The sequence below is a fragment of the Notolepis coatsorum genome, assembly GCF_963971535.1.
Source record: "Notolepis coatsorum genome assembly, chromosome: 16".
In the NCBI taxonomy this organism is placed as follows: domain Eukaryota; kingdom Metazoa; phylum Chordata; class Actinopteri; order Aulopiformes; family Paralepididae; genus Notolepis; species Notolepis coatsorum.
This window is the reverse complement of record NC_140180.1, coordinates 94,100,702-94,114,692: the sequence shown is the minus strand read 5'-3', so window position 1 is coordinate 94,114,692 and position 13,991 is coordinate 94,100,702. Positions and strand designations below refer to the sequence as shown.

The following is a 13,991-nucleotide window of genomic DNA, read 5'->3' as shown; positions in this document are numbered from 1 at the left end:
CATGCACTTTGAGGCCATTCAACAACGGGTGTTACAAGTAGGTGCCAGAGTTGTACCCGTCCTGCTGGCTTGTTGTACAGTACGTTGATGTGTAAGGCTGGTAAAATCATGCCATTGAACAGTCCAGATATCCATTCTTAAAAGCCAGAGATGCATCTTTTAACCCATGACTTTTATTCCAGTGAATCGTCTAGAGGTGCTTTCCAGGACAGGAGGCGCACTGGAAAACACCTCTAGAAGATTCTCTGGAATAAAAGTCATGGATTAAAAGATAATAAGACGTCCTCCTGCCTCTAGCTTCTGCTTAAATCAAATGATTTATAAAAACCTTACCGTCGTTCCACAGTCGAGTGAGTCTTCGATGATCTTCCTCCTCTCTGTGTTGGCTCTCAGTTTCACAAGGATGTCCTCCACACCTACACACACAACACACACACACACACACACACACACAGTGAGAAGACTAGTATGTGTAGGTGATCACAACAGAACGTCCGAGAGATCAGACACTTTATAACGACGACAGGTGTCTCCAGCGATGGCAGGTGTCTCCAAAAGCTGTTTGTATCTCATAAAATGAGGTATGAACTTTCCTCGCATGTTATCATATTCATAGCATATATACATTTGTGTATAGGTAATGGCAGAGAGAGAGAGAGGCGGAGAGATAGAAACAGAGCTATAGTCAGAGAAAGAGAGAGAGATAGATAGAGATAGAGAAATAGTCAGAGATATAGTCAGAGAGAGACAGAGATAGATAGATACAGAGAGAGGGGAAGAGACGGACGGACGGACGGACGGACGGACGGACGGACGGACGGACGGACGGACAGACAGACAGACAGACAGACAGACAGACAGACAGACAGACAGACAGACAGACAGACAGACAGACAGACAGACCCACCCATGGTAAAGCCTCGGTACAGCTGCAGGTAAGCAGTGAAGAGTCTGGCCAGACAGCTCAGTAGCTTCCCGCTGGTCTGCCCTCCGTACAGCTCGTAGCAGCAGTGGACCAGCCCATAGGCTGAGGAGCCGTAGTGGGCTTTGTCCAGGACCCCCACCAGCAGCTCCCCCTGGCGGATCACCACCTGGGGAGAGGGAAACAAACAAACAAACAAACAAATAAACAACAATAAAAACTAGGGATGCACCAATCTGACTTTTTCAGTCCCGATTTTCGATACCGATACCTGGCTTTGGGTATCGGCCGATACAGAGTACCGATCAGATACCCATTGTTCAATTAATAAACTGTATGCCTCACTGTGTGGAAGAGACTGGGATCATTATTTTGTGCAAGGCAACACCAGGCTTGACTTAAAACATTACTTTCCTAACATAGTGAAACTAAATGTAACAAATGAACACAGATATAAATGTACTGCACTGATTCTTGAGAGTCGGGACAAAACATGTCCTACATAGAAAAGTCTAATTTATATCAAAAATAAAGAAATTAATAATGATTGACATACTCACAAAGTTCAATCTAAAGGTATTGTGTATACTGATGTTATGTTTTAGCACATATATTTGTTTTTTGGGGGATATTTGTTTAAATGTATAATCTGTGGTTAGAAGCTCCCATGTTAATTTTCTTGTCCTCAGCAAGGGTCACATTATTGACCAGCCCAAAAAAGCTTGAAAAACCTCTCCACTTGTGAAAACATACATATCAAATCAAGGATAAGGGTTATAAATGTATAAAACAATGCATGCCATGAAACTCAAATAATATTTTCCATAGAAATCTGCCTATCAAAGTTGTGTCCTCAGTTTATGTCAACTCCGTCAGACTTTTTCATAAACCTAATTAAATCAGGCAATAGCATGGCCAGCTCTATCCCTGAGGACCCCTTTTCCTTTCCCTGCCTGTGGTGAATGCAACACTACCACACATGATCTGGTAAATTTGATACTTTTTGATATTTTAGACAAACAATGTCAATATTCCTATGGTCACAGCTGGAACATGTCAACACCATCTCTCCGTTATTATACTTTTAAAAAACAATAGTGGATTGAATTCAAGTGTTTCAGTGAGATTATTAAGACAGCTAGCAACTGCCAAAAAAAATGCTAGCTGCAATGCACAATACAGGCTTGGAGGGAAAATGTGTGCCTTTTTGTCAACTCCGTCAGACATCAACTCCGTCAGATTTTGTGTCTGACGGAGTTGACGTGTAAGCTGACAGAGTTGACAAATCCATCAATAACCTCATAATATGCTATTATTATACTATTTTTGAACATGGTAAAGGATTTAAATGTTATTTCAGAGTTGTATCTGCACAGAAGTGTGCATATAATAGCATGCATTACAATACACTTCTGACTTTTAGAGCATGGGGAGGCTGTGGTCTGCTTATTGAATAATTGTCTTACTTTCCCAGCACATGTCTTAATACATAAATATAAATATATCACTTGTCTACGTGGTTGATTGATTGATGTAAAATCATAATGGTGCAGTGTGTAGTTTTCACTACCAAACATCTACACTCTTGCCTCTTATAGAGCAGGGAAGGAGTTCCATGTTGCCCTTTAATATCCCAGTAGGGATACAAGACAGAAGAAAAGTTATTCTTGTTCTTATACTGTTTACTTAGATCATCAGAGCAAAGGTGAACGGTGGTAAACTGTGGATATTTCATCTTAATATCTTTATAATAATTATTAATATAGGACTGGTCCATGTGTGTCTACTGTAGATTGCTACATCATCCTTTATCTGACTCTTTCCATCCATAGTGTAATACATTATGGTATGGAGTGATCAACAGGATAATATTTTGCTAGTTAGTTGTCTCAATTATATCAGTTGTCACAAGTGTAGAGTTCAAGAAAAATCAGGATCAGATAAAAATCAGATCAGGATATTCTAGATAACAATGCCAGACAGTGCTCTCAGACAGGAAAAGCAACGAAGTAAAATGCGAAAAAGGCATTCAAGAGAAATAAAAACTGTGAAAGAGAATATTACAAATGTAACAAAGCAACGAAACAACCTGATAAAAACAATAATGCGCAGGAAAAAGGCTACAAATACCACTGGACTCTCCAGGCACGGAAACAAAGAAGATGCTATCAGGAAGCAAAGTAAGGAATCCGAAAATCCAAAAGGCCCTTCTATTCCACAACATCCCCAGAAGAGGGGGGGGGGCAGGTGGCGCACGGAGATTACTTTCGTCACCAACACCGGGAGACACTAGGATTCGCCTGTTCGAATCCAGCTCCCGGCGTTGCTATCAGCTTGGCTGGCCTCTCACACTGATACAATTGGCTGTATCAGGGGGTGGGAAAGCTGAAGGGTGGGTCCTGGGCGTTGTGGACAGCGACCCCTACAGTTTGGTCGGGGCGCCTGCTCAGCGAGGGTTAGAACTGAGGAGAGATAGTGTGGCCTCCCACACGCTACACTCTCCCCGGTGAGAACCTGCGCGGCCAGGTTGGCCTGCCCCAGGCTGCACATGCGTCGGAGGAAAGCATGTGACAGTCTCCGGTCTCCCGGACCAACAGTAGGGGAAAGTACGCAACAACCAGGAAGGGTGGGATGGGAGAAAAATCGGGAAAAAGGAGGGGAAGAAAGATAAAAAAAAAACATCCCCAGAAGAGAGCTGAAGACAAACAAACAAACTCTTGGCCCACGGTGCCAAAAACCAGCACTGAGTGTGTCATCAGGCACGATTCTTAAAAAGTATCGTCTTCTTCAACAAATGAAAGAGTTTGGGTTAACCTACAAGTTAATGAGAGAAAAGGAGCAGCCTCAGAAAAAGCCAACATTAATACAGGGTATAACACAGACTGTTCAGGATTTCTTCCTGAACTCTGCACGTGTGACGACGGATAAGACACAATCACCAGGAACAAGATCAAGCGGCCGATAATGATCCTGCTAGACTCCATGCTCAACCTCCACACTGAGTTCCAGATTAAGAACCCCACTGTAAAGCTGAGCTATTCTTCATTCTGTGCTCTGAGGCCCTTCTATGTCACAGCACCAAAAGCATCTGATCGGAAAGACATGTCTGTGTCAAATACATGAAAATGCATGCTTAATGCTCAAGGTCCTTAAAATGTCTGGTGTTGTGAAGTCAAACAAACTGGATGACAGTTTTCAATTAGTTTGTTGCTCTCCAGCAAGTGAGGCCTGCCTTCTTCGCGCCTGCTCACGATGTCTAAACAAAGGTACAGTTACAACCCAAGAGCAAGACAAAATCGATGTTCAATGGAGGCAGTGGGAGAGAGTTCAAGAAGACACACGCAATGGAATCGACATCAACACTAAGCTCGTCGAACATCGGGGCAGCCTTTCAGAGCTCATCAAACTCTATGAGCAAAAACTCAGAAAGGAAACCACAACACATGTGTGTTCAGTGCGAAACCAGTCAAAAGAATACAGCAACACAATTGAGTCCTGTGATGAGAATACAGCAATCGTCCATGTTGACTTTTCAGAATCCTGGAAATTCAAATATAAAGCTGAAGTTCAGGCCTGCCATTTCGGACAAAATCTGCCACAGATAACACTCCATACCACACTAAGGGTGGAAATGCAGGGTTGTGCACACTGTCAGAGTCAAAGAGACAGGATGCTGCGGCAATCTGGACACAAATGGATCAAGTCCTAAAAGATATCAAGACAAAATATCCACAGGTTACCACCGTGCACTTTTGGTCTGATGGTCCAAGCAAACAAGAACAAGAAGAACTTTTTTCTTCTGTCTGGTATCCCACCTACACTGGGGTTTGAAAGGACAACGTGGAACTTCTTCCCCACTTCTCATGGTAAGGGCGCACCAGACAGTAAAAAGAACAGCTGACAACCTGGTCCTGAGAGGAAATGATGTGACGGATGGACACATGTTCTTCAAAAAGGTCTCAAACAGTCTGAATGGCAAAGATACGACACACTTCTCATGAATCCTCTCAAACCGGTTCCCTCAACAAGACAAATACACCAGATCATCGCACATAAGGACAGGATCCACAACAGACAACTATCCTGCTTTTGCAGCGAGATGTTGGATTGCCAGTGCTTCTGCCCAGCTACCTCCTATTACCATGGCAACCCAGGAGAACAGCAGAGTGATACACGGAGGGCAAGGAAGAAGAGACCTCTGGCCATGTTGTGGGAGGAAATGGAAAATGAGATGGAAGAGGGTATGGAGATGGAAGATGTAATGGAGGAGTTGGACGAAGAACCTTTGAAAGGTCCTGAGGGTACGGTGACAGTAACGACTGTTAGCAGCCTTAGTAATGGAGACTGGTTAGCAGTAGTATATGATGACCACTGGTGGCTAGCCAAGACCATCGATGTGGATAATGAGCAACAAGATGTGAAAGTGGAATTTCTGCATCCCCATGGTCCAACAGAAAAGGTTCAGCCCAAATGTGGCAAGAAGGATGTCTGTTTCTGCCCAGTTCAAGACATCATAGTGAAACTAATCAGAAATGCAGAAGGAAAGGAAAAGTGGGTGAGAAATTGGAGATCAGGAAGTGGTGTAGAGGAGGTAGATGAAAACAGGGACGAGAAGAAGGGGTCCTGTTCTCCATTACTGTTTTTGTTGTTGGAAACGGTGCATTTTGTAATAGTTGGAAACAGTGTATGTAAAGTTTGTTGTTTATTGCAATTGAGTTAACAAAATGTTCAGTATAAGACAAGGAGTTATTAGTCCTTATTATTGTCACTTCCATCTGTTTAAAAAATTTAGCAGAGATGCAAATCCAATTTTGTCAACTCTGTCAGTTTCTCGTCAACACCGTCAGATCATTGTCAACACCGTCAGATGTTTATTTTTGTTAATCTTGGGGAAAATACAAATCCCTTCTTCAGTTTATGTTGTTTAAGTAATAAAGGAGCATTAGATCTTCATCCTCTTGTGTCTTATTTACTTAATGATCTTTTTTTATCATATCAAAATTAAAAACAAAGTTTGAAAATGCTATTATTTCTAACTCTGGGTTTTCAGAATAGTGTGAAATTACACCTGAGGTTTATATATTATATTTTATTGCATACCAGAGTAACTAAACACTATTACAACATACTTCAGAACTTTAGATTCTTGTTGGATTGGAATAATTAGAATTATATACTTTTTTGTGTGTCTGACGGAGTTAACACAAATCAAGTTTCAAAGGGAAACATGTGAATTTGTTGAAAATGTTTTTCTATGTAGAGCCCGCACCTTTCTCTACATGAATATATAACTCGAATCAATATAGTGTGTATTCTCAAAATATAATATTTAAAAAGTGTTTTGTCCCGACTCTCAAGAATCAGTGACTGAATTGTTATTTCTTATTTTATTTATTATTATAAAGAAATATATATATGTTCGATATATATATATATTTTTTTACCGATACCCAATCCAGCTATTTTAGTGATATCAGGGGGCCGATATCAGATATCAATATCGGATATGTGTAGTGATGCACCGATGTGAAAATTGTGGCCGATACAGATAACAGATATTAATATTGCTGTTCTGGCCGATACCGATATTTACCGATGTCGATATCTCTGTATAGAAAACACGTTTTTATGATAATCAAATAAAGAACTATTTTCCAAAACTTATTTTTTTTAAACGTGTAACTTATTTTCAGAAATGACTGATATTTTGAAACTATTTAAATTAAGACCAAAACATGTAAAAAATTGAAAAAGATAAAAAAAAAAGATATATATATATTTTATAAAAGAAAATAATAATATCGGCCCTATCCCGATGTGTACAAATTTTAAATGACCATATCGGCCGATATATTGTGCATCACTAGATATGTGCATCCCTAATCAAAACAGTGGACGTCGTGAGTAATAACTCCAAGGATGTCTATGTTTTTCAATGTGTATATAATGTAAAATATTGGTGGATGACAGCATCTACTTATAGCCATCTCAGAGGAGGACGACAACAGAGAGAGTCAGTGTGTTAGCAGCAAGCAGGGTGTGTGTGCATGCCAAGGTCGTTCAGCAGGTTTGTAACCAAAACATTGCACTGAGAGCAGGCGGGTTTGGAGCTAGGTGCCATAGTGATTTGGGTCAAAAGACAGCATGTCACATAGCAACGAGAAGAGGGGCTGGCCCTGTCGTTGCTATGGCGAAGACGTTATGATGCGAGTTTCTTCCGGGTGTAAGTTAGATTCAGATACGAGGCACAGACGAGAAGAAGCTTGATCAGAGACTTTGAAACGATTCCCCCCCCCCCTTCCCTCGTGGGGAAGGGAGGACTGACGTGGCACAACAGGGAAGGCTTTTGAATAACAGCTAGGCCGCGACGACCACCGAGCGGGGTGAAAGGAGAGATCATTAGAATAATGAATTTAGTTTCTTCCAAAGACTTTTCAAGGACAATACAGAACTGGTTTACATCTGATTACGAGGCTTTTTTTATGGAATAAACAACGTTTTCCAAGAAAGGTATCACGTTGCCAGTGTCGAATTCTTATGATTACGGATTGCATATAAGGGGGATGACCATGATGTACAGCCAGTATGAGAAGGTCGAGAGATAAACACAACACAGAAACTACACGAACACAGATGAAGAGGTGATACTGGCTGATTATGGTCTAAATCTAACACCGTCATATCATCACTTACAGCTGGAGACAGACAGACCGACTTGAAGCAGGCTACTGTATTGCAGGCGACTGTATTGCATCACTCGTGGACTGTGGGCTTTTGCTTTTAGAACTGGCGAAGCCACGGTGTAGAACACTGGTCATTTACCTTTCCCGTCCATACAACACTGAACACAGGGACTAGTGTACAAATGTACTTCAATTAAGAGTAATATGCCTGTGGTTCTCATTTCAATCCAAAAGCCTTTTAACATGACGTGGGTGTTTACCTGTTGTTCTAAATGTGTGTGTGTGTGTGTGTGTGTGTGTGTGTGTGTGTGTGTGTGTGTGTGTGTGTGTGTACCTGTGAGTCACACATGGTCTCTGGGTTGTATCCTGGCGCAGCTCTGGGTGGGACCTGAATCCAGGCCTTGCTGGGGATCTTAGACCTCCCACAGAGATTCAGAGGCAACGCCTTGTCTGGAATCACATTCAGCAGGAGAGTCGATACCACCTGCAACACACACACATACAGACACTTAACGAATATCATTTTCTACCCATAAATCATACCAAAGTACATCAAAATCTTTATTCCCGATGGTAGGTCGATTAGACATTCTTTGTTGATAGAGGTCATGTTTCTTTCACAGTGTAGTCCTTTGTAAAGCTGAAAGCTGGTTCAGGGCTAAACCTCTGGCCTGACGACATGTACAGAGCTGGCTGTGAGATTTGTTTACTCTGTAGAAAAGTTAGGATTCCTACAGGAATAAAGTTCACCTGTTTTCTCAGTCCATAGCGGGTGAGGTTTTGAGTACAGTAGGTTGTTAACAGTTTGACTTTGCCTAGGTTAGGGGCTAAAGTTAACATATGAGTGAATGAAAGATTTTTATTTTCGAACAAGTATAAAAACTTAAATATATCTGTTAACACTTTGATTGCCTAAGGTTAAATTCATGATATACCATCCGTTGCCAGCTCTATTTGTCTATGGAGAAGTTCCCCTTCTTTGCAGGGCTATAACTTTTTAAATTCTATTGCTAGATTGCCATTATTAGGGCCCATTCAATGTCCTATATGTATTGTTCAGGGTGTATGAACGTTAAACTTTTTCATTCACATATTCATACTAAAATATGATCTAAAGTATAAGTATGTTTTCATCTCTTTCTGCAGCTTTCTCCAGAACGTAATTTATAGCCCCAAATGCATTATATTGATGATCAAATACAGTTTGGTAGCGATCGGTGCCAGATGAAAAATTTCAAATGGACGTGCTTCTAGAAGTTTCTACGTATCATCTGATGATGACCGGATGGGCGGGGGATCGTTTATAATTCCGTGGGCAACGTTATACCATTCATCTAATGTGGGTCAAATGTTCATCATAGCAGTTAGTGTCGAACACGGTAATACTACACGCTAAAACTCACCCCAGTCTCCGCGGGCCGTTGGGCGATCAGCGTGGGGTAGACAGTTTTCCATTATGAGATGTCGAAATACCCGGTCCATTTCCAGGTTGTATAATAGTATATACGTCCAAATCATGTTGTTTATCGAGTTATTGGCAACGGATCGCTATGTATTGTGTTGAGCTCGAGTCCCGGGAACTATAGCGAGTGCCCGGAAGTAATATGGGTGATCACCACTTCATCCACATGACTTCCTGTTTGGCGCTTCTGCCGATCGGCCACCAGATGGCGCTCTTGAACCGCTAGAGGATTGAGAGGAGCTCAGAACTGTGTGTGAAGGCTGCAGAGGGGAAATATGATTCCGATCACAGATTTTTGAAATATTGATATTAAAGACGAGTTAGGGCGTCCTCGGCAACTTTAGCATTGGCTAGGAAAGACGCCTAAACACGTTTTCGGCACTTAAAGTGTTATTTGACATATAATATACAAAAGATAATAATAATAAAAAAATACAACAAAAAAAGAAACAGATAAACAAATCATAGTTTACCCTGTTCGAAAAAGGAGTAGGAAGAAGTATACACTTTTAAAAATTCCTACCCCTTCAACTATTCATCACAAATTCTATAATTATTAATTATATGTATAAACACTGTATCTGTAAGACTGTACATACGGTGAGTTAGGGGATTACGTGGTTTTCCCAGCCCATAGCTGTTAGAAGTGTGAGGATTGAACAGTCTGACTCTTGGGGGCAAAGGGACTTGGGGGTCAAAGTTCACCTGTTTCCCCGTCCACAGCGCTTTAGGTTTGCGTATAGCAGGAGGTAACAGCCGGACCCTGCCCGGCCGGTCCGTCAGGCCCCTGTAGACCAGCTCAGTGTACTGGTCTCTGCTGAAGAAACAACCCCTGAGGGTCATCCTGGTCCCGGAGACCATGTGGTCCTGAATCAGACCTGCTAACGGCTTACCATCCTGGAGGGGGGGGGGGGGAGAGAGAGAGAGAGAGAGAGAGAGAGAGAGAGAGAGAGAGAGAGAGAGAGAAAGGGGGGGGGGGAGAGGGGGGGGGAGAGAGAGAGGGAGGGGGGAGAGAGAGAGAGCGAGAGGGATATATATATAGAGATATAGAGGGAGAGAGATAGAGGGAGAAAGGGAGAGATAGAGCGAGAGGGAGAGAGAGAGCAAGTAGGATGGAGGTAGGGAGAGAAAGAGAGAAGGGGGAGAGAGAGAGTAAGGTATAGAGGGAGAGAGGAAGGAGGGAGATAGAGGGATGGAGAGAAGCAGAGGGAGGGAGAACGAAGGAGGAGATGGAGGGACAGAAGAGGGGGTAAAAAGAGGGAGGGATCGGGGGAGAGAGATAGAAAGTGGGGGAGACAGTCAGATAGGGGAGAGACCGAAAGCAGTCCAATTCACAAATACTGCATGTTTTCTGAGTGTGTGTGTGTGTGTGTGTGTGTGTGTGTGTGTGTGTGTGTGTGTGTGTGTGTGTGTGTGTGTGTGTGTACAGTATCCTACCTTAGGCACCAGGTACTGCTGGTCGGTGCTGACCAGTGTGTAGGCCTCCGCTCTGCCCAGCTCACTCTGGGGAAAGTGAGCGTTCATCTCATCTCCATCAAAGTCAGCATTGTACGCCTTACAGTTAGCATAATGTAGCCTCAGTACCTGTAGGTTAAAAACACAGTTCAATAACATTATTCTTACAGTTAGCATAATGTAGCCTCAGTACCTGTAGGTTAAAAACAGTTAAATTACATTATTCGTACAGTTAGCATAATGTAGCCTCAGTACCTGTAGGTTAAAACACAGATCACTAATATTGTTCTTACAGTTGGCATACAAGCTAGAGACCACAGAACTAAATACTCTAATCTGTGATTAAATCTACACTATGGAAGAGTGGCACCTTGTGGCCATCAAGAGGTAACTGCACCTTGTTAAATATGACGAATAAGAGAAAAAGGAAACAAAAAAGTCATGCCTACAAGAAAGATAACTTTGGGCACTGTTTTACATTTGTGTCCATCACATTTTATGTTCTAGAAATGAGACCGTAGCTTTTTATGAATTTTGCAGCACTGGTCGTACCCAACCAGCTCTGTTGGGAGGACTTTCTCTCGTTGAGCCTAGCCTGTACGGAGGGTCAGGGGTTAATACCTTTTCTCCTGGTAAAATGCGGGCACAGTGAGCCTGCATGGAGGGTCAGGGGTTAATACCTTTTCTCCTGGTAAAATGCGAGCACATTGAGCCTGTACGGAGGGTCAGGGGTTAATACCTTTTCTCCTGGTAAAATGCGCGCAGAGTGAGCCTGTATGGAAGGTCTGTGCAGCGTCGGTTGTCTGTTCAACAACAAAACATCTCCATTCTTTATATGCCGTTTCACCTAGAAGAGAGGGAAGAGTGGAGTGAGGGGTTTGGCAAAATATGGTATATTATCTCAACAATAACGTCATGCTATATATATCATGTTAACTGGCACCGGAGAGCCTGCGGCCTCTCGCTCCGACACCACGACAGTGACCACCATTTATCACGACCACCGGTATGTTATTGCTTTTATTCAATGTTTTCTTAATCGTAACAAAGACAGAAGCTTTGGGTTTTTGATCGTGTTTTACTTTGGTCCTCCATAAAGAAAAATAGCAAACAGAAAATGTGTAGCGGCTACAATGCTATACAGCAGCGGTTCTCAAGTGAGTGAGTGAGTGAGTGAGTGAGTGAGTGAGTGAGTGAGTGAGTGAGTGAGTGAGTGAGTGAGTGAGTGAGTGAGTGAGTGAGTGAGCGCTGTAAATCTCTGCATGGCTCCACAATGGGCCTAGAATGTGTGGCGAGACTGGGAAACACTGTGCTAAACTATGCTAATTGCAATGACAACTAGGGATGCACCGAATGGGAAATTCTTGGCCGAAACCGATACCGAAAATAGGAAACAGTTGGCCGAAAACCGAATGCCGAAAGGCCGAAAATGATTAATATAAATAAATATATAATGTATTTTTCTTTTTTTTTTAGCTACCTGATTTTTTTCAGTTTCTTGATTTACAAACAAACATCCACGTACAACATTACAATTGGCGGTCAAAATTATAAGACAGTACAATACAATTAGACAGATAAGAACTAAAAGATATAGCTGATAGTAGAAAATAATATCAAAATCAAATGAAGAGTTGACCTAAAATGAATTAACTTAAAAAAAGATATAAAAGAATAAAGTGACATGGGTTCTTTGGTACCTTCATAGTTCATTTTCATTTCTATTTCTATTTCTCTTCTTGTCTCCTTTTCACTCTCCTGTGATGTTGTGTCGTTTCTTTTCTTCCTATACTCTTCCCACTTCTCCCATTTTGACTCAAACTTCTCGTCTTGGAGCCTCAGCCTATGTGTGATTCTCTCCATTTCCTGTATTCCCCCTACTATCTCTGTGCATTGTTCCCTCGTCGGTGCTTCTACTCTATACCACATTTCCGTCAATGCTTTCTTGGCTGCTACTAATAATATCTTAATCAAGTATTTGTCTTCCCCCTGAATTCCTTCCTGTGTTAACTGTTCCCTAAATACAATACTTGGCCTGTCTGGGGTATTTCATATCCTACTATTTCATTTATTATCTCTCCTATCTCTTCCCAATAGTTCTTTATTATCCGACATCCCCAGAATATGTGTGTGTGGTTTGCTATTTCCTGTCCACATTTTCTCCAGCATGGTTTCTGTGTTGGTGTATAGTTGCCCTGTATTTCTGGTGTTATAAAGAATCTAATTATGTTTTCCCACCCAAACGAAAAAGACATGATTAAGGCAAAACTTAACTTAAATAATATTAATAATCAGACTGACTGATTTAAACATTTTCTCTTTGCATACAACAAAATGTGCATTAAAGTCAAGTGCATTTTCTTTTCTCTGTAGGATAATTACAACAAAGTGCATTCAGAACAAAGCCAAGGTGCTTTAAAACTGCATAAAGATTTGCATAAAGACACACACATGAGAGGGAGAATAGCTTATAGCAGACTTCATGATGTTACTGTAGTGGTTACCGAGTCATAATTCACTGCGTTCTACTGCGTTCTAGCCTACATGGAAGGACTGTTGTATTTACTACATCTCCTGTGACTCTTAGCGGGGGATGACGTAGCTTAAGAGAGACAGGTGAAAGAGGACCAGAAGCCTTGTTAGCTAGCTTAACGCTAACGTTAGTTAAAAAGGTTTTTAACCGCGATGGGCATATAGTAATGGCGAGGATATAAAGCATGTTAAAGACGCATTTATTGGATGCGTTGCTCGCAGAGTTTACATAGAAACAGCGCGAGTCCCAAGAGGAGTTATCTGTAGAACGCAGGAAGAGCTGCCAAGCTGCTCACGTTACACGTTGCGCATGCTATGTATGTAGCCACGTTTTGATTACGTCATCACAACAACACATTATTTGGCATTCAGTGATATATTTTCGGTGCTAAAACCCTTTCGGCCGAAAGCCGAAAGTGCCCTTTTTAACCATTTTCGGCCGATAATTTTCGGTGGCCGAATATTCGGTGCATCCCTAATGACAACATTATCAATGTTCTACGTCAGCGATCTCAGGTGTACTGAAGGTAATCAATATGATGCCCTCTATCCATTCCAGGTCCTGTGACAATACGTCCATATCCGTACTATATACTAGAATATGATATAGTATGATTTAGTTATAGTATAATAAAAAAAAAAAAAAAATGTAAATACAATTATATAGTATAATAGTATAGTAGAAGTATACTATAAAATAATACATGATATAATAAAACAGTGTACTATAAATATATAGATAAATGTATGTGTGTGTGTATAAATGAATGAACCTCAGTAAATATGCAATTAACTGATAGATACACAAAATGTATTTATTTATGTTAATTTTATTGTGTTGATGTTTTAATTTCTGCAAAATAAGTAGGTACATTTTGTTTGGTTTGGTAAACATTGCCCTATTGCAGGGGTTCCCAAACTGTTCAGGCCGCGACCC

The 13,991-nt window shown here is 41.4% G+C and overlaps 1 protein-coding gene across 1 annotated transcript in view; it reads right to left on the bottom strand.

The window, feature by feature from the left end:
• Positions 1–13,991, bottom strand: part of polr1a (RNA polymerase I subunit A) — a 91,925-nt gene that overhangs the window by 39,273 nt on the left and 38,661 nt on the right. Inside the window, exons 14-19 of the mRNA XM_084331745.1 lie at positions 11,262–11,369; positions 10,505–10,651; positions 9,773–9,964; positions 7,940–8,089; positions 908–1,091; positions 334–416 (exon numbers count right to left, since the gene is read on the bottom strand). Of these exons, the coding sequence (XP_084187871.1) occupies positions 334–416; positions 908–1,091; positions 7,940–8,089; positions 9,773–9,964; positions 10,505–10,651; positions 11,262–11,369 (864 nt within the window). The remainder of the gene's footprint in view (positions 1–333; positions 417–907; positions 1,092–7,939; positions 8,090–9,772; positions 9,965–10,504; positions 10,652–11,261; positions 11,370–13,991) is intronic.